The sequence below is a fragment of the Oncorhynchus clarkii genome, chromosome 30 (genome assembly GCF_045791955.1).
Source record: "Oncorhynchus clarkii lewisi isolate Uvic-CL-2024 chromosome 30, UVic_Ocla_1.0, whole genome shotgun sequence".
Classification (NCBI taxonomy): Eukaryota; Metazoa; Chordata; class Actinopteri; order Salmoniformes; family Salmonidae; genus Oncorhynchus; species Oncorhynchus clarkii.
Window position 1 is genome coordinate 42,635,995 of NC_092176.1, and position 25,730 is coordinate 42,661,724.

General features: G+C 44.1%; 1 protein-coding gene across 1 annotated transcript in view; it reads left to right on the forward strand.

The window, feature by feature from the left end:
- LOC139389980 (ras-GEF domain-containing family member 1B-A-like) overlaps positions 1 to 25,730 on the forward strand; it is a 59,535-nt gene that overhangs the window by 4,398 nt on the left and 29,407 nt on the right. The window contains exons 2-4 of the mRNA XM_071137046.1: positions 13,191 to 13,394; positions 13,867 to 13,989; positions 18,746 to 18,883. Of these exons, the coding sequence (XP_070993147.1) occupies positions 13,197 to 13,394; positions 13,867 to 13,989; positions 18,746 to 18,883 (459 nt within the window). The 5' untranslated portion in view covers positions 13,191 to 13,196. The remainder of the gene's footprint in view (positions 1 to 13,190; positions 13,395 to 13,866; positions 13,990 to 18,745; positions 18,884 to 25,730) is intronic.

Consider the following 25,730-nt stretch of genomic DNA (forward strand, 5'->3'; position numbering starts at 1 on the left):
GAGTTAATCTTCAGGAATAAACATGAGTTAATCTTCAGGAATAAACATGAGTTAATTCTCAGGAATAAACATGAGTTAATCTTCAGGAATAAACATGAGTTAATCTTCAGGAATAAACATGAGTTAATCTTCAGGAATGAACATGAGTTAATCTTCAGGAATAAACATGAGTTAATCTTCAGGAATAAACATGAGTTCATCTTCAGGAATCTTCAGTTAATCTTCAGGAATAAACATGAGTTAAGTCAAAAGATAGAATGACAACTTGCATGCAGTTGTTGTCAGCAACAACCGGAAGAGAGATCCTCTGTCTCTGATCGTTCTGGGTTACTGCCAGACTGAGCAAGACATAGATAGTGTGTTAAAAATCATGTCATGAATAACTAGACTTTTGAATCACCATGACTTATCATACATAATGTAGATACATCCTCTCAGTCAGCCCACTGTTCATAACATGCATTCAAGAGGTCAGTGGTCATCTACTGTAATAGACCTCTCATCTGAATACTGAAATAAAAGGAACCATTAGCTAATTGCCAATGTCAGGCATGATATGTAGCTCTATTTGGCATATTACATAATAACAAATAATAAGAGTTAGCTGGTTAGTGTGTAAAGTGGCTAATTAAAGTAGCTTACCGTTACCTTTTTCCTGTCTAATGTTAGCTAGCTAGCTAGCTAGCTAGCTAGCTAGCTAGCTATCTTACAAACGGTGCTTAAATTCTAATACAACTTTATTTATCTAGCCTATAATTTATCACATGACTTTGGCTTCATATATTTGAAATAAATAATCAACTTTGCTTACCTTAAAGATTCAATATGCAGAAATCGTTCCGTCATTTCCTGGTTGTTGAAGTTCTAATTAGTTTTGCCTAATTTTCAGTTTGTGACAAAACAAGAAATGGTTTAGTGTAGAGAATAATTGTACCGTCTAAACTGCTGTGAAATATATTTTCAATAACCACAAATATTGTATGTACAAAACCGAAAGTAAAAGACGCAAGAAGCAACATTTTATAAACGGGAAGCATAGAAATTCCGCATATAGAACAAATCTACCACTTCTTAGACTTGCTTTCAATTAACATTTCTATGTGAATTTGTTTGCGTCGCCCAAAAAGTTACACATTTCAGCTTTAATAAATATAATATTGGTAGGCTATTTGCCTGTTCAACCACTGTCGTTTTGCATCGTCATGCTGGACTGGCTTTAATAAATAAAATAAATGTTTATTTTAGTCAGGATCGAGGGAAAGATGAACGGAGCAAAGCACAGATTCTTTAGATCCTTGATGAAAACCTGCTCCAGAGCGCTCAGGTCCTCAGCATGGGGCGAAGGTTCACCTTCCAACATGACAGCGACCCTAAGCACACAGCCAAGACAACGCAGGAGTGGCTTCAGGACAAGTCTCAATGGCCTTGAGTGGCCCAGCCAGAGCTCGGACTTGAACCCGATCGAACATCTCTGGAGAGACCTGAAAATAGCTGTTCAGTGACACTCCCCATCCAACCTGACAGAGCTTGAGAGGATCTGCAGAGAAGAATGGGAGAAACTCCCCAAATACATGTGTGCCAAGCTTGTAGCGTCATACCCCAAAGGTGCTTCAACAAAGTACTGAGTAAAGGGTCTGAATACTTATGTAAATGGGATATTTCATTTTTTTTTTTTTTTTTAATGAATTTGCAAAAATATCTAGAAACCTGTTTTTGCTTTGTCGTTATGGGGTATTGTGTGTAGATTGAAAAACACAATTTTATCCAGTTAAGAATAAGGCTGTAGAGTTAATTAAATTGTTTCTTCATCATCTTGCCAGGTAGTTATCTAGCTGTGGCCATCTGGCTAGTAACAACAAGGGTTTTCTACAAAATAGCAACATTAGCGCAGACAGCTTGGAATCTAGACCGTAAGCAATACGCACAGAAGATATGCATTGCCAAACAACGCTACTGCCACCTTCTGGCTTGGAGTATGTCAACAAGGCTGAGTGACTGACGACTCCAAGGTCTTTGCTGTGTGAACACAAAAGAGATTGACTGCCGCCGGTGTCGCGAGGTGCTACATACTGTCGGCAGGCAAACATTTGACTATCCTACCAGTGTATCTGAGCTTTAAGTTGTAGGCCTATTAGTAGTTATTAATTATAAATGATATAATTATAAATTATTAATATTATGTTGTTATTTTTCATACAGTAGTTGCCATATTATTCTTGTTGCTAAGTATTGCTTGTTTAAAAAACATTTGGACATTTCAAAAACGATGGTGCGTCAAGAGATTTCATCCTGCAATACTTGGGGGGTAGGCTATTATTACTTTGGAGGGGGGGGGCTGGGGGCTATTATTGGCATGCCATGGCTTCTATATCAGGCCAGAAACATTCATGACAAGGAATACATGGAATTAATGTGTGTGATCATAGCTTTCCATATCCATCTGTGTCTGGCTCTCTGTCACATGTTGGTAAAACATATTTTTTTTCCTTCTTATTTGCAGAAGTGTCCACTAGTTTCAGCGTAGGGAGAAAGTCCCCCTCGTGCTCTAAACTGCACTGCAGATATCTTGACTTTAGGTTATCGACCAAGTGTGTGTGTGTGTTGCACCAGTCAGTCACCCAGAGGAGTGTGATGATCATGTGATGATGAGTTGTCAGTGTAGTGTTATTAATAAGAGAGCCAATGAATGACTGGGGACAGATTGGTGTTGGTGTGAATGTAGGGTAATGATACATGTGGTATTTAAAGAGATGATTACTGTCATTCTTATTCAGGAAGTCATTGTGCACGGGAATGTGTTCCTGATTTACCTTGTTAAATAAAGATTTTGGGGGTAATGGTTTAATTATTGAAGAATACCTCTGTTGTAATGGTTTTCCTCATCGTAGTGCTTAAAAACAGATGGCCACACAGCCAGTGAGGTCACAATCACAACCACACAGCCAGTGAGATCACAGTCACAACCACACAGCCAGTGAGATCACAGTCACAACCACACAGTCAGTGAGATCACAGTCACAACCACACAGTCAGTGAGATCACAGTCACAACCACACAGCCAGTGAGATCACAGTCACAACCACACAGCCAGTGAGGTCACAATCACAACCACACAGACAGTGAGGTCACAATCACACAGACAGTGAGGTCACAATCCCACAGACAGTGAGGTCACAACCACACAGACAGTGAGGTCACAGTCACAACCACACAGACAGTGAGGTCACAGTCACAACCACACAGCCCGTGAGGTCACAATCACAACCATACAGCCAGTGAGGTCACAATCACAACCACACAGCCAGTGAGGTCACAATCACAACCACACAGCCAGTGAGGTCACAATCACAACCACACAGCCAGTGAGATTACAATCACAACCACACAGACAGTGAGGTCACAATCACAACCACACAGCCAGTGAGGTCACAATCACAACCACACAGCCAGTGAGGTCACAATCACAACCACACAGCCAGTGAGGTCACAATCACAACCACCACAATAACCAATCTGGTCTTTAGTTTTTGGTTCCTCTATCACCCAGCCAGGAGCTGAACCAAACCACCAGCAGCGTGCTATCTCCTTCAGCTGAGGAGTTGACACGTGGCTCGTGTACACTTTGAATGTGTCCCAAGTGGCACCCTATTCCCTACATAGTGCACTACTGTTGACCAGGACCCATAGGGTATGTAACGCACTGTATAGGGAGTAAGGTGCCACTTGGAACGTAGCTCTTGGACATCTGGAGTTTCTCGCTTCGTATAATCGTCTCTCGATTTGTTTGACACTTTTCTAGGAAACAGTTGTTCAGGCTGCAGCTGGCATCTACTTCAGCCAGGGAGAAGAGAGGAGGGGAGGAGGGGAGAGGAGAGGAGGAGAGGGGAGGAGAGGAGAGGAGGGGAGAAGAGGGGAAGAGAGGAGAGGAGGGGAGAGGAGGGCAGAGGAGAGGAGAGGAGAGGAGAGGAGGGGAGGAGGAGAAGAGAGGGAGAGGAGGAGAGGAGAGGAGAGGAGAGGAGGAGGGGAGAGGAGGGGAGGAGGAGAAGAGAGGAGGGGAGGAGGAGAAGAGAGGAGAGGAGAGGAGAGGAGGAGGGGAGGAGGAGAAGAGAGGAGAGGAGAGGAGAACAGGGGAAAACAGTTGTTCAGGCTGCAGCTGGCATCTACTTCAGCCAGGGAGAAGAGAGGAGGGGAGGAGAGGAGGGGAGAGGAGGGGAGAACAGGGGAGGAGAGAAGAGGGGAAGAGAGGAGAGGAGAGGAGATAAGAGGGGAAGAGAGAGGAGGGTAGGAGAAGAGAGGAGAGGAGGGGAGGAGAGAAGGAGAGGAGAGGAGAGAAGAGGGGAAGAGAGAGGAGGGTAGGAGAGGAGGGGAGGAGAGAAGAGAGGAGGGTAGGAGAGGAGGGGAGGAGAGAAGAGGAGAGGAGAGGGGAAGAGAGGAGGGTAGGAGAGGAGGGGAGAAGAGGAGGAGAGAAGAGAGGAGGGAAGGAGAGGAGAGGAGGGGAGGAGGGGAAGGGAGGGGAGGAGGGGAAGGGAGGGGAGGAGGGGAGAAGAGGGGAGGAGGAGGTGAGGGGAAGGGAGGGGAGGAGGGGAGAAGAGGGGAGGAGGAGGAGAGAAGAAGAGAAGAGGAGAGGAGGGGAGGGGATGGAGGAGGAGGAGAGAAGATAAGGAAGGAGAGGAGAAAATGTTTCAGGATGGGGGGGCAGAGCAGACTATTTAAGCATCGCTAATCTTTCCATCCATGGGGGCTTGTGTCCTGTGTGAGTGTGTGTCCTGTGTGAGTGTGTGTCCTGTGTGAGTGTGTGTCCTGTGTGAGTGTGTGTCCTGTGTGAGTGTGTGTGTGTGTGAGAGCGTGTGCAGTCGTGCACTTCGCACACATTCATACACACATGCATTTGTTTTGGCAGAGGCTGTTATGGACACAAGGGACTGAGAGAGAAACCTCTGGTCCATTAGACAGGACCTCAGAATGTGGCATTTCATGATGTTGCTTAGTCATTTTAATTGTATGGAATGAATCTACAGACAGTGTCACGTTAAAAAAAAATCCACCGATCTCTGTATCATTTAATACCATGAAAATGTAGATTTTGTGTGATGAATCTTGCATTAGGCGTATTAAGAATGTTGGTTAAAATAAAATATGTATGGATCTCAAGTCTCTCTGTCTCTCTGTGAGTTGTCTCATGATCTCCCTCTCACCGTGAGACACCTGGTACAACAAATACACAGGCTCTGACTTCTCCCTCTCTCTCTGTGTGTAAATCATTATGCTAAATAAAGGATATGGTATGAGTGTGTGCCTGTCCAGTCAAAGACCCCATTGTGTAGTGCCCAAGGGAGAATGCTCTTTCCTGGGATAGGAGACTCCAGCAGTCTTTATTTTATCTTTATTTAACCAGGCAAGTCAGTTAAGAACAAATTCTTATTTTCAATGATGGCCTAGGAACAGTGGGGTTAACTGCCTGTTCAGGGGGCAGAACGACAGATTTGTACCTTGTCAGCTCGGGGATTTGAACTCGCAACCTTCCCGCTGCTAGTCCAACGCTCTAACCTCTAGGCTACCCTGCCGCCCCAGAATGTTTGACTGGCATTTGTGATGGAGTCCCTGGTACAGAGAAGGTGTGTGTTGGCATATCACTGCAGCCAGGTGATTGGGACTCAGCTTAGAATCCCAGAGAGGAAGGGCAGATAAACAGTCAAAGGGGCAATCACACACACACACACACACACACACACACACACACACACACACACACACACACACACACACACACACACACACACAATAACATCACACACAGTCTCTCACTCAACATCACACACACACACACACACTCAATAACATCACACACAGTCTCTCACTCAATAACATAACATCACACACACACACACACACACACACACACACACACACACACACACACACACACACACACACACACACACACACACACACACACACACACACACACACACACACACACACTCAATAACATCACACACACACACTCTCACTCAATAACATCACACACACACACACACACACTCAATAACATCACACAAGGTATTTTTTTTACGTATTAAAAATATTAACAGAAATACCTTATTAACTTTAGTATTCAGTCCCTTTCCTATGAGACTCAAAATTGAGCTCAGGTGCATCCTGTTTCCATTGATCATCCCTGAGATCTTTCTACAACTTGATTGGAGTCCACCTGTGGTAAAATCAATATATTGGTAATTTATTTGGAAAGGCACACACCTGTTTATATAAGGTCCCACAGTTGAGAGTGCATGTCAGAGCAAAAACCAAGCCATGAGGTTGAAGGAATTGTCCGTAGAGCTCTGAGACAGGATTGTGTTGAGGCACAGATCTGGGGAAGGGTACCAAAACATTTCTGCAGCATTGACGGTCCCCAAGAACACAGTGGCCTCCATCATTTTTCAATGGAAAAGTTTGGAAATACCAAGACTCTACGTAGAGCTGGCCTCCCGGCCAAACTGAGAAATCGATGTGAAGGACCTTGGTCAGGGAGGTGACCAAGAACCCGATGGTCACTCTGACAGAGAGCTCCAGAGTTCCTCTGTGGAGATGGGAGAACCTTCCAGAAGGACAACCGTGTCCCGCAGCCCTCCACCAATCAAGCCTTTATGGTAGAGTGGCCAGACGGAAGCCAATCCTCAGTAAAAGGCACATGACAGCCCGCTTGGGCTGGACTCTCAGACCATGAGAAACAAGATTCTCTGGTCTGATAAAACCACGATTGAACTCTTTGACCTGAATGCCAAGCGTCACAGTTACATACGCCTGCTACTTAACACCCTGCTACAACTCAACTCCCCATGGAGGTAAAGAGGTATGGGACTGTAGGTGGAGGTATGGGACTGTAGGTGGAGGTAAAGAGGTATGGGACTGTAGGTGGAGGTATGGGACTGTAGGTGGAGGTAAAGAGGTATGTGACTGTAGGTGGAGGTAAAGAGGTATGTGACTGTAGGTGGAGGTAGAGAGGTATGTGACTGTAGGTGGAGGTATAGAGGTATGGGACTGTAGGTGGAGGTAAAGAGGTATGGGACTGTAGGTGGAGGTAGAGAGGTATGGGACTGTAGGTGGAGGTAGAGAGGTATGTGACTGTAGGTGGAGGTAGAGAGGTATGTGACTGTAGGTGGAGGTATGTGACTGTAGGTGGAGGTAAAGAGGTATGGGACTGTAGGTGGAGGTAGAGAGGTATGTGACTGTAGGTGGAGGTAGAGAGGTATGTGACTGTAGGTGGAGGTAGAGAGGTATGGGACTGTAGGTGGAGGTAAAGAGGTATGGGACTGTAGGTGGAGGTAAAGAGGTATGGGACTGTAGGTGCGAGTAAGGATGACAAAGGCAGAAAATGTACCATTTACAGGGAACTTATTCCTTCACACGGTAATATGGTGAAAAGGGGCTGGACAGAACCAAAGTAAATCTCAAAGCCCCCTCTCCTACCTACCCACTACTTACCTAACCTACCCTCTCCTACCTTACCTGCCTACCCACTACTTACCTAACCTACCCTCTCCTACCTTACCTGCCTACCCACTACTTACCTAACCTACCCTCTCCTACCTTACCTGCCTACCCACTACTTACCTAACCTACCCTCTCCTATCTTACCTGCCTACCCACTACTTACCTAACCTACCCTCTCCTACCTACCCACTACTTACCTAACCTACCCTCTCCTACCTTACCTGCCTACCCACTACTTATCTAACTTAGCACCACCTGGTGCCCTAACCAAAATACAGGGGGTGGTCCACCCAGGTCTTACCTAGTGTGCCTAGACAGTGAATATACTACGGGTATATGTATGCCCGCGGGCCTCTTGCCTAAGCACTCCCTAGGTGCCTTCCCCTTCCCCCCTGGGAACAAATTAAACAGAATAATACAAACTACTTCACAACAAAAAACTGAGAAACAACTCAGGACATTAAAGAAGCTCTATCTGAGCAACAAACTAACTCAGGACATTAAAGAAGCTCTCCGAGCAACAAACTAACTCAGGACATTAAAGAAGCTCTATCTGAGCAACAAACTAACTCAGGACATTAAAGAAGCTCTCCGAGCAACAAACTAACTCAGGACATTAAAGAAGCTCTCTGAGCAACAAACTAACTCAGGACATTAAAGAAGCTCTCTGAGCAACAAACTAACTCAGGACATTAAAGAAGCTCTCTGAGCAACAAACTAACTCAGGACATTAAAGAAGCTCTCTGAGCAACAAACTAACTCAGGACATTAAAGAAGCTCTCTGAGCAACAAACTAACTCATGACATTAAAGAAGCTCTCCGAGCAACAAACTAACTCAGGACATTAAAGAAGCTCTCTGAGCAACAAACTAACTCAGGACATTAAAGAAGCTCTCTGAGCAACAAACTAACTCAGGACATTAAAGAAGCTCTCTGAGCAACAAACTAACTCAGGACATTAAAGAAGCTCTCCGAGCAACAAACTAACTCAGGACATTAAAGAAGCTCTCTGAGCAACAAACTAACTCAGGACATTAAAGAAGCTCTCTGAGCAACAAACTAACTCAACAAACTCTGAGCAACAAACTAACTCAGGACATTAAAGAAGCTCTCTGAGCAACAAACTAACTCAGGACATTAAAGAAGCTCTCCGAGCAACAAACTAACTCAGGACATTAAAGAAGCTCTCCGAGCAACAAACTAACTCAGGACATTAAAGAAGCTCTCCGAGCAACAAACTAACTCAGGACATTAAAGAAGCTCTCCGAGCAACAAACTAACTCAGGACATTAAAGAAGCTCTCTGAGCAACAAACTAACTCAGGACATTAAAGAAGCTCTCTGAGCAACAAACTAACTCAGGACATTAAAGAAGCTCTCTGAGCAACAAACTAACTCAGGACATTAAAGAAGCTCTCCGAGCAACAAACTAACTCAGGACATTAAAGAAGCTCTCCGAGCAACAAACTAACTCAGGACATTAAAGAAGCTCTCCGAGCAACAAACTAACTCAGGACATTAAAGAAGCTCTCCGAGCAACAAACTAACTCAGGACATTAAAGAAGCTCTCTGAGCAACAAACTAACTCAGGACATTAAAGAAGCTCTCTGAGCAACAAACTAACTCAGGACATTAAAGAAGCTCTCCGAGCAACAAACTAACTCAGGACATTAAAGAAGCTCTCCGAGCAACAAACTAACTCAGGACATTAAAGAAGCTCTCCGAGCAACAAACTAACTCAGGACATTAAAGAAGCTCTCCGAGCAACAAACTAACTCAGGACATTAAAGAAGCTCTCTGAGCAACAAACTAACTCAGGACATTAAAGAATCTCTCTCTCTCTCTCTCTCTCTCTCTCTCTCTCTCTCTCTCTCTCTCTCTCTCTCTCTCTCTCTCTCTCTCTCTCTCTCTCTCTCTCTCTCTCTCTCTCTCTCTCTCTCTCTCTCTCTCTCAGCAACACGTCTAACACAGAACATAACAATCGGCTCTCTCAGCAACAAACTAGCATATGATATAACCCTCAGCTCTCTCTCCTGAGCAACAGAACACTGGCTTATATAGCTGGAGCAGGAGTCTGTAATGGGATACAGCTGTATCCTGACGAGGGGGCGGGGTCAGCTCCAATTAGCAATGGGGCCGACCAATCAGCTGCTTGGGGGAATTTCAGGATGGTGGCATCATCCCTACGGCGAAGCATGGTGGTGGCATCATCCCTACGGTGAAGCATGGTGGTGGCACCATCCCTACGGTGAAGCATGGTGGTGGCACCATCCCTACGGTGAAGCATGGTGGTGGCACCATCCCTACGGTGAAGCATGGTGGTGGCAGCATCCCTACGGTGAAGCATGGTGGTGGCATCATCCCTACGGTGAAGCATGGTGGTGGCATCATCCCTACGGTGAAGCATGGTGGTGGCACCATCCCTACGGTGAAGCATGGCGGTGGCATCATCCCTACGGTGAAGCATGGTGGTGGCACCATCCCTACGGTGAAGCATGGTGGTGGCACCATCCCTACGGTGAAGCATGGTGGTGGCATCATCCCTACGGTGAAGCATGGTGGTGGCAGCATCATGCTGTGGGGATGTTTTTCAGCGACAGGGACTGGGAGACTCGTCAGGATTAAGGAAAATATGAACAGAGTGAAGTACAGAGAGATCCTTGATGAAAACCTGCTCCACAGCGCTTAGGACCTCAGACTGGGGTGAAGCTTCACCTTCCAACATGACAGCGACCCAAAGCACACAGCCAAGACAACGCAGGAGTGGCTTCGGGACAAGTCTCTAAATGTCCTTGAGTATCCCAGCCAGAGCCCGGACTTGAACCCGATCAAACATCTCTGGAGAGACCTGAAAATAGCTGTGCAGCGACACTCCCCATCCAACCTGACAGAGCTTGAGAGGATCTGCAGAGAAGAATGGGAGAAACTCCCCAAATACAGGTGTGCCAAGACAGTAGCGTCAAACACAAGAAGATTCAAGGCTGTAATCACTGCCAAAGATGCTTTAACAAAGTACTGAGTAAAGAGTCCGAATACTTATGTACATTTTAATAGATTTGCACAAATTTCTAAAAAAACCTGTACTTGCTTTGTCATTATGGGGTATTGTGATGTCATTATGGGGTATTGTGTGTAGATTGATGAGTGGTGATTTTAATCCATTTTAGAATGATGCTGTAATGAAACATGTGGAAAAAGGTCAAGGGGTCTGAACACTTTCTGAATGCACTGTATACTCACATGGCCTCTCAGTGGGAATTAGTCAATGCAGTCATCACCAGGGTGTGTGTGTGTGTGTGTGTGTGTGTGTGTGTGTGTGTGTGTGTGTGTGCGTGCAGTGGGAACAGATAAGTAGGGTCATAGGGCAGTGTTGCCCTGTGGCCAATCAGAACAATACACTCTCACAGTGTACAGTCTCCTGAGAGTCTCACACATTTCGTGTGTGTGTGTGTGTGTGTGTGTGTGTGTGTGTGTGTGTGTGTGTGTGGAGAAATTGGTGTGAAATTAGAAGTTCCTGTTTTCAGAACTAGCCTCATTATTGTTTGTCATAAAGTTTACTGTGAATGGATACACTGTGTTGTTGAGGGGGCGGGTGGGGAACCAGAAACTGGGTTGGTTCATTATTTTAGGTCAATAACATGTGCCTTGGTGTAGGTTTGGTTGTTTTTTTCATCATATCCCCTGACTATCAGTACATTGATAATGAATGCTCTGGAGGGAGGGAGTGGGGGAGAGATCCTCAGTGTACAATATAAAGCATGCAGAATTAGGCCGATACCCGCTAATTATCAAAATCCAGAAAAGAGCCGTTTAAATTCCACAACCACCTAAAAGGAAGTGTTTCCCAAACCTTCCATAACAAGCTGGTCCTGGGGCTATGCAATGCAGGTGTAGAAGCATGGAGAGAGACCACCTAAAAGGAAGCGATTCCCAAACCTTCCATAACAAAGCCATCACCTACAGAGAGATTAACCTGGAGAAGAGTCCCCTAAGCAAGCTGGTCCTGGGGCTCTGTTCACAAACACAAACAGAGCCCCAGGACAGCAACGCAATTAGACCCAACCCAAAAAGATAATGACTTGACACATTGGAAATAATTAATTTAAAAAACTGAGCAAACTAGAATGCTATTTGGCCCTAAACAGGGAGTACACAGAAGCAGAATACCTGACCACTGTGACTGACGCAAAATTAAGTGACTATGTACAGACTCAGTGAGCATAGCCTTGCTATTGAGAAAGGCCGCCGTAGGCAGACATGGCTCTCAAGAGAAGACAGGCTATGTGCTCACTGCCCACAAAATGAGGTGGAAACTGAGCTGCACTTCCTAACCTCCTGCCCAATGTAGGACCATATTAGAGACACATATTTCCCTCAGATTACACAGATCCACAAAGAATTTTAAAACAATTCCAATTTTGATAAACTCCCATATCTACTGGGTGAAATTCCACAGTGTACCATCACAGCAGCAAGATTTGTGACCTGTTGCCATGAGAAAAGGTCAACCAGTGAAGAACAAACACCTCTGTAAATACAACCCATATTTATGTTTATTTACTTAGAATATGTGGACAACTATAAATACCTAGGTGTCTGGCTAGACTGTAAACTCTCCTTCCAGACTCAAATTAAGCATCTCCAATCCAAAATTAAATCTAAAATTGGCTTCTTATTTCGCAACAAAGCTTCCTTCACTCATGCTGCCAAACTTACCCTCGTAAAACTGAGTATCCCACCGATCCTTGACTTTGGCGATGTCATTTATAAAATAGCCTCCAACACTCTACTTAGCTAATTGGATGCAGTCTATCACAGAGCCATCCGTTTTGTCACCAAAGCCCCATATAAATACTTAATTTCCACCATAATTTGCAAATAAATTCATTAAAAATCCTACAATGTGATTTTCTGGATTTTTTTTTCTCATTTTGTCTGTCATAGTTGAAGTGTACCTATGATGCAAATTACAGGCCTCTCTCATCTTTTTAAGTGGGAGAACTTGCACAATTGGTGGCTGACTAAATACTTTTTTGCCCCACTGTATCACTTCAGTGTAAATTGCTAAATTGTAATTACTTCACCACTATTGGAATTTCTCTCTCTAATTAATGTCACTTCTCCCTGCACCTACCCATGAGCCCCCTCTTTCCATGTACTGTAACCATCCTCACTTACTGTAGCTTAATAACCAAATGTTAACAAACATTTGATCTGCACAGTTCAGTAAATGTTTTTATAACATTTTACAGTGTAAATTGTTAAAAGTAGTCCTTGTACATAGACTAATTGGAAAAAAAACTGAGTCTCAGCGCAATTCCGTCACGTGGAATTTCCCATATTGTAATCACAGTGCGTAGTCCATGTGGTGCACCCATTCGACTGTTTCTTTTAAGTAAACAAACCTCACAGTTCTGTCTAATTGAGATGGAGAATATAATATTGCCCTGTGTTGTTTTCATTTTTTTCAGCCCCCCCCCCCCCCCCTTTTTTTTAGGTCATATCAGAATAACAGATCAGAATTAATCACAAGACTATTGTTCTGAAGAGTCTCTCTCTTCTGTTTTCACTTTCAGCAATACATCACTGACAATGGGTCACCTGACCCTGTCACACCAATGGGTGACCCTGTCCTGCAACCTCTCCATTGGTGTGTATGTGTGTTTCCAACCTTCCTCTTCTTCTTCCTCCTCCCAGGACAATATGCCTCAGACGCCACTGATGTCCGGCATGCTGGTCTCCAGGGGTTACAACAATAAGAACCTGTACCAGAGTCCGAACCAGACCAAGGAGGAGGGATACGGTAACGCAGGACTGTGTTACCGTGACAACGCCCTTGTGTCGGGCTCACTGGAGGCCCTCATACACCACCTGGTCCCTAGTATGGACTACTACCCTGACGTGAGTAACACTGTCTCTGTCTGTCTCTGTCTGTCGTGTCTCTCTCACTGTCTGTCTGTCTGTCTGTCTGTCTGTCTGTCTGTCTGTCGTGTCTCTCTCACTGTCTGTCTCTCACTGTCTGTCTGTCTGTCTGTCTGTCTGTCTGTCTGTCTGTCTGTCTGTCTGTCTGTGTCTCTCTCACTGTCTGTCTGTCTGTCTGTCTGTCTGTCTGTCTGTCTGTCTGTCTGTCTGTCTGTCTGTCTGTCTGTCTGTCTGTCTGTCTGTGTCTCTCTCACTGTCTGTCTGTCTGTCTGTCTGTCTGTCTGTCTGTCTGTCTGTCTGTCTGTCTCACCGTCTCTCTTTCTCTTGTCTTTAACCAGTGTCCACAAAAGGAGAAAACCCACTCTGTATTCCCTTAAAGTTATTGACACCTCTCTTAATTCCTCTGCTCCGCCGCTCTCTACCTCCCTCCCTCTTTCTCTTCTCTCCACAGATGACGTACTCTTTCACCTTCCTGCTCTCCTCTCGTCTATTTATCCACCCCTACGAGCTCATGTCCAAGGTGTGTCACCTGTGTGTGGAGCAGCAGAGACTGAGTGACCCTCAGGCAGACAAGGTAACACTATACCTCCATTATACTATACTCTATTATAGCTGCTCTATTATACTATACTATACTCTATTAGCTATATTATACTATACTATACTCTATTAGCTATATTATACTATACTATACTTTATTAGCTATATTATACTATACTTTATTAGCTATATTATACTATACTCTATTGGCTATATTATACTATATTTTATTAGCTATATTATACTATACTATACTCTATTAGCTATATTATACTATACTTTATTAGCTATATTATACTATACTCTATTGGCTATATTATACTATATTTTATTAGCTATATTATACTATACTATACTCTATTAGCTATACTATACTATACTATACTCTATTAGCTATATTATACTATACTCTATTAGCTATATTATACTATGCTCTATTAGCTATATTATACTATGCTCTATTAGCTATATTATACTATACTCTATTAGCTATATTATACTATACTCTATTAGCTATATTATACTATACTCTATTAGCTATATTAAACTATATTTTATTTGCTATATTATACTATGCTATATTAGCTATATTATACTATACTCTATTAGCTATATTATACTATGCTCTATTAGCTATATTATACTATGCTATATTAGCTATGTTATACTATACTATACTATATTAGTTATATCGTGCTATACTCTATTATCTATATTATGCTATACTCTATTAGCTATATTATATTACACTATACTCTATTAACTTGATTATATTATGCTATATTAGCTTAATCCGATTATAATATACTCAATTAGCTTGATTATATTATGCTGTATTAGCTAGATGATTTTTTTACTATACTCTTTTAGCTAGATTCTATTATACTATAGTAGCTATTTTATATTAGCTATATTGTATTATACTATACTCTATCAGCTATGCTCTATTAGCTAGATTCAATTATACCATACTAGCTATTTTTTATTACCTATATAGTACTAAGTTAGCTATACTCCTTCATGCTATTATACTTCTTAATGAATATACTTCTTAACCTTAATATACTTCTTAACCTTAATATACTTCTTAACCACATATACTCATTGCGCCGACAGAGATGGCCGCCTCGCTTCGCGTTCCTAGGAAACTATGCAGTTTTTTGTTTTTTTACGTGTTATTTCTTACATTAGTACCCCAGGTCATCTTAGGTTTCATTACATACAGTCGAGAAGAACTACTGAATATAAGATCAGCATCAACTCACCATCAGTACGACCAAGAATATGTTTTTCGCGACGCGGATCCTGTGTTCTGCCTTACAAACAGGACAACGGAGTGGATCCTATGCAGCGACCCAAAAAAACGACTCCGAAAGAGAGGGAAACGAGGCGGTCTTCTGGTCAGACTCCGGAGACGGGCACAGCGCGCACCACTCCCTAGCATTCTTCTTGCCAATGTCCAGTCTCTTGACAACAAGGTTGATGAAATCCGAGCAAGGGTAGCATTCCAGAGGGACATCAGAGACTGTAACGTTCTTTGCTTCACGGAAACGTGGCTTACTGGAGAGACGCTATCCGAAGCGGTGCAGCCAACAAGTTTCTCCACGCATCGCGCAGACAGGAAAAAACATATTTCTGGTAAAAAGAGGGGCGGGGGCGTATGCCTTATGACTAACGTGACATGGTGCGATGAAAGAAACATACAGGAACTCAAATCCTTCTGTTCACCTGATTTAGAATTCCTCACAATCAAATGTAGACCGCATTATCTACCAAGAGAATTCTCTTCGATTATAATCACAGCCGTATATATCCCCCCCCAAGCAGACACATCGATGGCTCTGAACAAACTTTATTTAACTCTCTGCAAACTGGAAACAATTTATCCGGAGGCTGCATTCATTGTAGCTGGGGATTTTAACAAGGCTAATCTGAAAACAAGACTCCCCAAATTTTATCAGCATATCGATTGCGCAACCAGGGGAGGAAAGACCTTGGACCATTGTTACTCTAACTTCCGCGACGCATATAAGGCCCTGCCCCGCCCCCCTTTCGGAAAAGCTGACCACGACTCCATTTTGTTGATCCCTGCCTACAGACAGAAACTAAAACAAGAGGCTCCCACGCTGAGGTCTGTCCAACGCTGGTCCGACCAAGCTGACTCCACACTCCAAGACTGCTTCCATCACGTGGACTGGGAGATGTTTCGTATTGCGTCAGATAACAACATTGACGAATACGCTGATTCGGTGTGCGAGTTCATTAGAACGTGCGTTGAAGATGTCGTTCCCATAGCAACGATTAAAACATTCCCTAACCAGAAACCGTGGATTGATGGCAGCATTCGTGTGAAACTGAAAGCGCGAACCACTGCTTTTAATCAGGGCAAGGTGTCTGGTAACATGACCGAATACAAACAGTGCAGCTATTCCCTCCGCAAGGCTATCAAACAAGCTAAGCGCCAGTACAGAGACAAAGTAGAATCTCAATTCAACGGCTCAGACACAAGAGGCATGTGGCAGGGTCTACAGTCAATCACGGACTACAGGAAGAAACCCAGCCCAGTCACGGACCAGGATGTCTTGCTCCCAGGCAGACTAAATAACTTTTTTGCCCGCTTTGAGGACAATACAGTGCCACTGACACGGCCTGCAACGAAAACATGCGGTCTCTCCTTCACTGCAGCCGAGGTGAGTAAGACATTTAAACGTGTTAACCCTCGCAAGGCTGCAGGCCCAGATGGCATCCCCAGCCGCGCCCTCAGAGCATGCGCAGACCAGCTGGCCGGTGTGTTTACGGACATATTCAATCAATCCCTATACCAGTCTGCTGTTCCCACATGCTTCAAGAGGGCCACCATTGTTCCTGTTCCCAAGAAAGCTAAGGTAACTGAGCTAAATGACTACCGCCCCGTAGCACTCACATCCGTCATCATGAAGTGCTTTGAGAGACTAGTCAAGGACCATATCACCTCCACCCTACCTGACACCCTAGACCCACTCCAATTTGCTTACCGCCCAAATAGGTCCACAGACGATGCAATCTCAACCACACTGCACACTGCCCTAACCCATCTGGACAAGAGGAATACCTATGTGAGAATGCTGTTCATCGACTACAGCTCGGCATTCAACACCATAGTACCCTCCAAGCTCGTCATCAAGCTCGAGACCCTGGGTCTCGACCCCGCCCTGTGCAACTGGGTACTGGACTTCCTGACAGGCCGCCCCCAGGTGGTGAGGGTAGGCAACAACATCTCCTCCCCGCTGATCCTCAACACTGGGGCCCCACAAGGTTGCGTTCTGAGCCCTCTCCTGTACTCCCTGTTCACCCACGACTGCGTGGCCACGCACGCCTCCAACTCAATCATCAAGTTTGCGGACGACACAACAGTGGTAGGCTTGATTACCAACAACGGTGAGACGGCCTACAGGGAGGAGGTGAGGGCCCTCGGAGTGTGGTGTCAGGAAAACAACCTCACACTCAACGTCAACAAAACTAAGGAGATGATTGTGGACTTCAGGAAACAGCAGAGGGAACACCCCCCTATCCACATCGATGGAACAGTAGTGGAGAGGGTAGCAAGTTTTAAGTTCCTCGGCATACACATCACAGACAAACTGAATTGGTCCACTCACACAGACAGCATCGTGAAGAAGGCGCAGCAGCGCCTCTTCAACCTCAGGAGGCTGAAGAAATTCGGCTTGTCACCAAAAGCACTCACAAACTTCTACAGATGCACAATCGAGAGCATCCTGGCGGGCTGTATCACCGCCTGGTATGGCAACTGCACCGCCCTCAACCGTAAGGCTCTCCAGAGGGTAGTGAGGTCTGCACAACGCATCACCGGGGGCAAACTACCTGCCCTCCAGGACACCTACACCACCCGATGTCACAGGAAGGCCATAAAGATCATCAAGGACATCAACCACCCGAGCCACTGCCTGTTCACCCCGCTATCATCCAGAAGGCGAGGTCAGTACAGGTGCATCAAAGCTGGGACCGAGAGACTGAAAAACAGCTTCTATCTCAAGGCCATCAGACTGTTAAACAGCCACCACTAACACTGAGTGGCTGCTGCCAACACACTGACACTGACTCAACTCCAGCCACTTTAATAATGGGAATTGATGGGAAATGATGTAAATATATCACTAGCCACTTTAAACAATGCTACCTTATATAAATGTTACTTACCCTACATTATTCATCTCATATGCATACGTATATACTGTACTCTATATCATCGACGGTATCCTTATGTAATACATGTATCACTAGCCACTTTATACTATACTATGCCACTTTGTTTACATACTCATCTCATTTGTACATACTGTTCCCGATACCATCTACTGTATCTTGCCTATGCTGCTCTGTACCATCACTCATTCATATATCCTTATGTACATATTCTTTATCCCCTTACACTGTGTACAAGACAGTAGTTTTGGAATTGTTAGTTAGATTACTTGTTATTACTGCATTGTCGGAACTAGAAGCACAAGCATTTCGCTACACTCGCATTAACATCTGCTAACCATGTGTATGTGACAAATAAAATTTGATTTGATTTGATTTGATTTTAACCTTAATATACTTCTTAACCTTAATATACTTCTTAACCTTAATATACTTTATAACCTTTTATAACCTTTTGCAACCGTACATCAGTTGATTTAGCAGATAGATGTTGAGTGTTTCTGCTCTCAGATTAATGTATATATTAATTTACAGGCTTGGGTGTTACTTAAATGACCATGAGTATATTTTTTATGTGTATCTTTCAGATTAGGATCAGGAAGTTGGCTCCCAGGATCCTCCAGCTGCTCCAGGAGTGGACAGAGACGTTCCCTTACGACTACAGAGACGAGAGGATGATGAGGAGCCTGAAGGAGTTAACCCAACGCATGACCTTAGGAGATGAGGTACAGCCACGTTATTTTTTTTAAACGGTATTGTCCCCCGAATGGAAATTCACTGTGAGGCCAGGAGAACATTAGACACAGGGAATAGAGTGCACATCTAACAAAGACAAGTTAGTCAGTCCTCCAACGCCGCCAACCTGGTCAGGGGGAAAATATAAGTATCTTACTGTGAAGGTTTTCAATGAAAATGCTCAAAAAGAAACAAGAATAGCTTCTTACCAAACTGCAATTTCTCAAGCAAGAGTGTTACTAGGACTGTCTGTGAGTGGTCTGAGTGGGGAGGTGAAAACGGAAAACTAGCTGTTATTGGCAAAGAGGTTTGGAATTCTTATTGGTCTATTAACTAATTTATCGCATTGGCATTATCATCATTTTCACAATTCCACAGTATTATTCCAACCTCATAGTGTGGAAATATATATTATACACAGGAAAATCATGTTAAGAAAATGTTCTTCAACATATGGATATATTTACCTTGGATTAGCTTAGCTAATTAGCCTAGTTGGTTATATTTACCTTGGATTAGCCGAGCTAATTAGCCTAGTTGGTTATATTTACCTTGGATTGGCCTAGCTCATTAGCCTAGTTTGTTATATTTACCTTGGATTAGCCTAGCTAATTAGCCTAGTTGGTTATATTTACCTTGGATTAGCCTAGCTAATTAGCCTAGTTGGTTATATTTACCTTGGATTAGCCGAGCTAATTAGCCTAGTTGGTTATATTTACCTTGGATTGGCCTAGCTCATTAGCCTAGTTTGTTATATTTACCTTGGATTAGCCTAGCTAATTAGCCTAGTTGGTTATATTTACCTTGGATTAGCCTAGCTAATTAGCCTAGTTGGTTATATTTACCTTGGATTAGCCGAGCTAATTAGCCTAGTTGGTTATATTTACCTTGGATTGGCCTAGCTAATTAGCCTAGTTTGTTATATTTACCTTGGATTAGCCTAGCTAATTAGCCTAGTTGGTTATATTTACCTTGGATTAGCCGAGCTAATTAGCCTAGTTGGTTATATTTACCTTGGATTGGCCTAGCTAATTAGCATAGTTAGTTATATTTACTTTGGATTAGCCTAGCTAATTAGCCTAGTTTGTTATATTTACCTTGGATTAGCCGAGCTAATTAGCATAGTTAGTTATATTTACCTTGGATTAGCCTAGCTAATTAGCATAGTTAGTTATATTTACCTTGGATTAGCCTGTTAGAGCCAGACTAGTGTTAGAGCTTTCAGGGCGTGGGGGGTTAGTGTGATGGGGTGGGTAGGGTGGTTTAGTGTGATGGGGTGGGTGGGGTAGTGTGATGGAGTAGGGTAGTGTGATGGAGTAGGTGGGGTAGTGTGATATAGTAGGGTAGTGTGATGGAGTAAGGTTGTGTGATGGAGTAGGGTAGTGTGATGGGGTGGGGGGGTTAGTGTGATGGAGTAGGGTAGTGTGATGGAGTAAGGTTGTGTGATGGAGTAGGGTAGTGTGATGGGGTGGGGGGGTTTGTGTGATGGAGTAGGGTAGTGTGATGGAGTAGAGTAGTGTGATGGAGTAGGGTAGTGTGATGGGGTGGGGGGGTTAGTGTGATGAAGTAGGGTAGTGTGATGGAGTAGGGTAGTGTGATGGGGTGGGGGGTTTGTGTGATGGAGTAGGGTAGTGTGATGGTGTAGGGTAGTGTGATGGTGTAGGGTAGTGTGATGGTGTAGGGTAGTGTGATGGAGTAGGGCAGTGTGATGGGGTAGGGTAGTGGTGATGGAGTGGGGGGGTTAGTGTGATGGAGTAAGGTAGTGTGATGGAGTAGGGTAGTGGTGATGGGGTGGGGGGGTTAGATGGAGTAGGGTAGTGTGATGGGGTGGGGGGGTTCGTGTGATGGAGTAGGGTAGTGTGATGGAGTAAGGTAGTGTGATGGAGTAGGGTAGTGTGATGGGGTGGGGGGGTTAGTGTGATGGAGTAGGGTAGTGTGATGGAGTAGGGTAGTGTGATGGAGTAGGGTAGTGTGATGGTGTAGGGTAGTGTGATGGAGTAGGGTCGTGTGATGGAGTAGGGTAGTGTGATGGAGTAGGGTAGTGTGATGGAGTAGGGTAGTGTGATGGTGTAGGGTAGTGTGATGGTGTAGGGTAGTGTGATGGTGTAGGGTAGTGGTGATGGTGTAGGGTAGTATGATGGTGTAGGGTAGTGTGATGGGGTGGGAGGTTGCTCGTGCCACGAAGCATTATATATATATTTTTGCCTGGCCGAATCAAAAGAAAAGAGCTATTGTTCCACAGGCCCGGCAGGCAACTTTTTGTCAATTCAACTCTGCTGCTCTGCTCTTCCTTAGGCTGCAGTTGAATTGTTCCACTACTGCTGACTTGAATGTCACAGGCTTACTACTGGTTTGCTTGGTTCCATCCCAAATCACACTCTATCCCATTTATGGTACACTACTTTTGACCAGTGCCCATAGGGCCATTTGGGATACACAGCCTTGGTTTCCTCCACAGGATGTTTTCAATTATGGTTTTACAAGGATTTCTTCCTATGACTTCTCTTCTGTTATCTTGTCCATTTAGATGGATGTAGAACTGGAACCATAACCTGCACCTCAGTACCACCATGGCTGCTGTTTATAACAGTACCACGGCTGCTGCCGTTTTATATAGTCATGGCTGTATAAGCACCAAGAGAGTGGGCAGCTAGCTCTAGCTGATGTCTCTAGCCCTGCTAAACCTAGCCCTGCTAAACCTAGCCCTGCAAATCCTAGCCCTGCTAAACCTAGCCCTGCAAATCCTAGCTCTGCTAAACCTAGCCCTGCTAAACCTAGCCCTGCTAAACCTAGCCCTGCAAAACCTAGCCCTGCAAATCCTAACCCTGCTAAATTTAGCCCTGCTAAACCTAGCCCTGCTAATCCTAGCCCTGCTGAACCTAGCCCTGCTAAACCTAGCCCTGCTAAAACTAGCCCTGCTAATCCTAGCCCTGCTAATCCTAGCCCTGCTTCATTTACTTGGTTAAGTAATCTATACTGAATTCAAATATGAACTCACCATGTTGTGTGTTGGTCCCATGAGCTGAGATAAAAGATCCCTGAAAATGTTGAGCCCAAATTTGTTTACATTTCAACTTTTTCATCAACGCTCAATTTACAGTAGATTGCATACATTTTCTTTGTATTGGTCCCCCATGGGAATCGACCCCACAACCTTGGCACTACACGCTCCGTGCTCTGCCAACTGAGCCACACGGTACCTACATCCCTGTTAGTGAGCATTTCTCCTTGGTCAAGATAATTCATCCACCTGACAGTTGTGGCATATCAAGAAGCTGAATAAACAGCATGATCATTACACAAGTGCACCTTGTGCTGGGGACAATAAAATACCTCTAAAATGTGCAGTGTTGTCACACCACACAATGCCACAGATGTCTCAAGTTTTGAGGGAGCGTGCAATAGGAAAGCTGACTGCAGGAATGTCCACCAGAGCTGTTGCCAGAGAATTTAATGTTAATTTCTTTACCATACAACATTGTTTTAGAGAATTTGGCTGTACGTACAAATCGCCTCACAACCACAGACCACGTCTAACCATGCCAGCTCAGGACCTCCACATCCTGCTTCTTCACCTGCGGTATCGTCTGAGGGGGTGCTGAGGAGTATTTCTGTCTGTAATAAAGCCCTTGTGTGTTGAAAAACTCATTCTGATCGGCTGGGCCTGGCTCCTCAGTGGGTGGGCCTATGCCCTCCCAGACCCACCCATGGCTGTGCCCCTGCCCAGTCATGTGAAATAGATGAGGGCCTAATTACAGTTTTTTTCGATTGCTAAACGACAGTGGACACAACTGGAGTCACATGTGCAAAACTCTAACTACAGTCTGCACAGCAGCAGTTCATGTGGACCAAACTCTAGTTCGTTTTTCATTGCTTGAACACAGTTTTCAAAACTCTACACACTTATCCCATGACTTTAACCACAACCTGCACAACACTGTGGATTTACAGCACTTTGTTCAAATGCTAACACACTGCTGTCAAAACTGTGAACCACACATTCAAAACGGAATAGATTTCAGCCTTGTGCCTTTCAAACACTGCTGATTGCAATTTCAGCTGAAAGGCTAAGCAGGTGTCTTGTTTTAGACTTGTTAGTGAGCACACACACATATTACAGTATATATAGGTAGAGCTCAGAAAGACTCATTTTGGAAATGGAACAAGGAAGATGGGTTCGTGGAGGGAGAAGGGTGGCAGGGAGAGGGCGGATGTGTGGAGGAAGACAAAGAAGACAAAGAGCTGTTATTTCAGATGAAATAAGGGCTACACTTATAGACCATGTCGTGAACCATGGTCTCTCATTGAGAGAGGCAGGGTTGAGGGTGCAACCCAATCTGCAAAGATCCACAGTGGCATCTGTAATGCGAATTTTCCATCATGCAAACAGGTGAGAGTTACATCCTTACAGTAAATGAAAACATTACAGGAATTTATTTTGTATTGCAATTATAGAATATTTACACAGATATATATTACAGTAAGTTTGACTGTAAAATATATTTTTACAACAGGACCCAAAGGCTGCCCCCAACAGGGGGAAGAGGAAAAATATTTTCAGATGCGCAGGAAAATGCTATTGTTGACATGGTTGTTGTCAACAATGCAATAAAACTGCGGGAGATTCAAGATAGAGTGCTGGCTGATAATGATATATTTGAAAATGTTAATTCTGTCAGCACAACAACTATTGCTCGAGTCCTAAAGAAACACCAAGTTACAATGAAACAGTTATACACTGTACCGTTCGAGAGAAACAGTGAACGGGTAAAAGAGCAAAGATACCAATATGTCCAGGTAAGACGTCTGAGGTTACGTACACAGCTATACAAAATATTTACAGTAAAAAAAAACACTAGCATTTCTACAGTAAAACTGTGCACTTACTGTTTTTCAGAGAGTAATGGAGGTGGAAGCACTGGAAAGACCACATTAATTTGTATTTATCGATGAAGCTGGATTTAACCTTGCCAAAACACGGCGCAGAGGAAGGAATGTTATAGGTCAAAGGGCCACTGTGGAGGTTCCAGGCCAAAGGGGGGGAAATATCACCATGTGTGCTGCAATGGCCAATGATGGTTTGCTTCTCAACACACCACTCATTGGCCCATACAACACAGAAAGGCTTATAGCTTTCCTAGAACAGCTCTATGCTCAGCTAGTGCCAGCAGAACAGGGGGAGCCAGTAAGAAACCCCCAAGTTTTTGTCATAGTTTGCAATAACGTTGCTTTTCACCACTCTGCAGCTGTCACAGATTGGTTTGCAGAACATCACAGATTTATGGTTTTGTACCTGCCTGCATATTCACCCTTCCTCAACCCAATAGAGGAGTTTTTCTCTGCCTGGAGGTGGAAAGTGTTTGGTCACCACCCACATGACCAAATGTCTCTTTTGGAAGCCATGCGTGCCGGATATGAAGACACGAGTCCAGAGGACTGCCAGGGATGGATAAGGCACTCCAGAAGGTTCTTCCCCAGGTGCATGGCAAGAGAAAACATTAGATGTGATGTTGAAGAAAACCTGTGGCCTGATGCTAGAGAGAGGCAGGATTAGCCCCTCAATTATTTGTTCGAATTACAGTATGTACTTTTAGTTTCTACCTTTTTTTTCTCATTACTGTAATTCCGTAAATTACTACAGACTATTGAAGCAAACTGCTAATTTTCATTTACCTTAAATAATTGTTATGTTCTAAAAATTGTAATAAATCATGTGAAAGAATGTCACTCTTTTCTTTGAAGAAAATATTACTTTGTATGAAGTCACTGAAATTGTTCAAACTGTAAAGATGAAAAGTTTGTATTTTCTGTATTGGTGTTTGATGCTAGTGTTTTTACTCTCAGTGTGTTCTGAGTGACAGTGTGTGTTATCTCAGTGAGGGTTGTGCATAGTGTTTGTCTGCACTGAGTGTGTTTTGAGCCATGTGTTAAGAGTTGTGTTGCTTGGAATGAGTTTTGCAGGTGATGTGAACTGTTTAGCTCAGGTGACTGTTGGTAGTGCAGACTGTAGTTTTGCACATGTGACTCCAGTTGTGCCCACTGTCGTTTAGCAATCGAAAAAAACTGTAATGCATTTTAATTGACTGATTTCCTTATTATGAACTGAAACTCAGTAAAATCTTTGAAATTGTTGCATGTTGCGTTTATATTTTTGTTAGTTTGTGGGAACACTTAAAACCGACTTATGAAGTGGTTTCTCATGGCTTGGGAATCTGTCTGTCTGTCTGTCTGTGTGTGTCTGTCTGTCTGTCTGTCTGTCTGTCTGTCTGTCTGTGTGTGTGTGTGTGTGTGTGTGTGTGTGTGTGTGTGTGTGTGTGTGTGTGTGTGTGTGTGTGTGTGTGTGTGTGTGTGTGTGTGTGTGTGACAGACGGACGGACGGACGGACGTACGGACGGACGTACGTTAACGACAGGCAGCAGGGAGCTGGTTAGGACCAGACAGTGATGGAGGATGCATCCATCTGCTCCGTGACATCTGTAACCCAGAAACACAGCGCTGCCCGCTCCTGGTACTCTGAGCACGATCCGTCAATAGTACAGCACGAGTATTGATCAGGCTTTAATTTGAAAATCAATAATGTCTCTGATGACACACACCTAAATTCTTCACAACCTCCTCCTCTATCCCCATGAATCCTTGGATAACCTCTCTCCAATACACTGAAGTGTCGACCTGGCCTACTGCCTGTTTGGGCTCTATCCAATCCACTGATGAAGTAGCGACCTGGCCTACTGTCTGTTTGGGCTCTATCCAATCCACTGATGAAGTAGCGGCCTGGCCTACTGTCTGTTTGGGCTCTATCCAATCCACTGATGAAGTAGCGACCTGGCCTGTCTG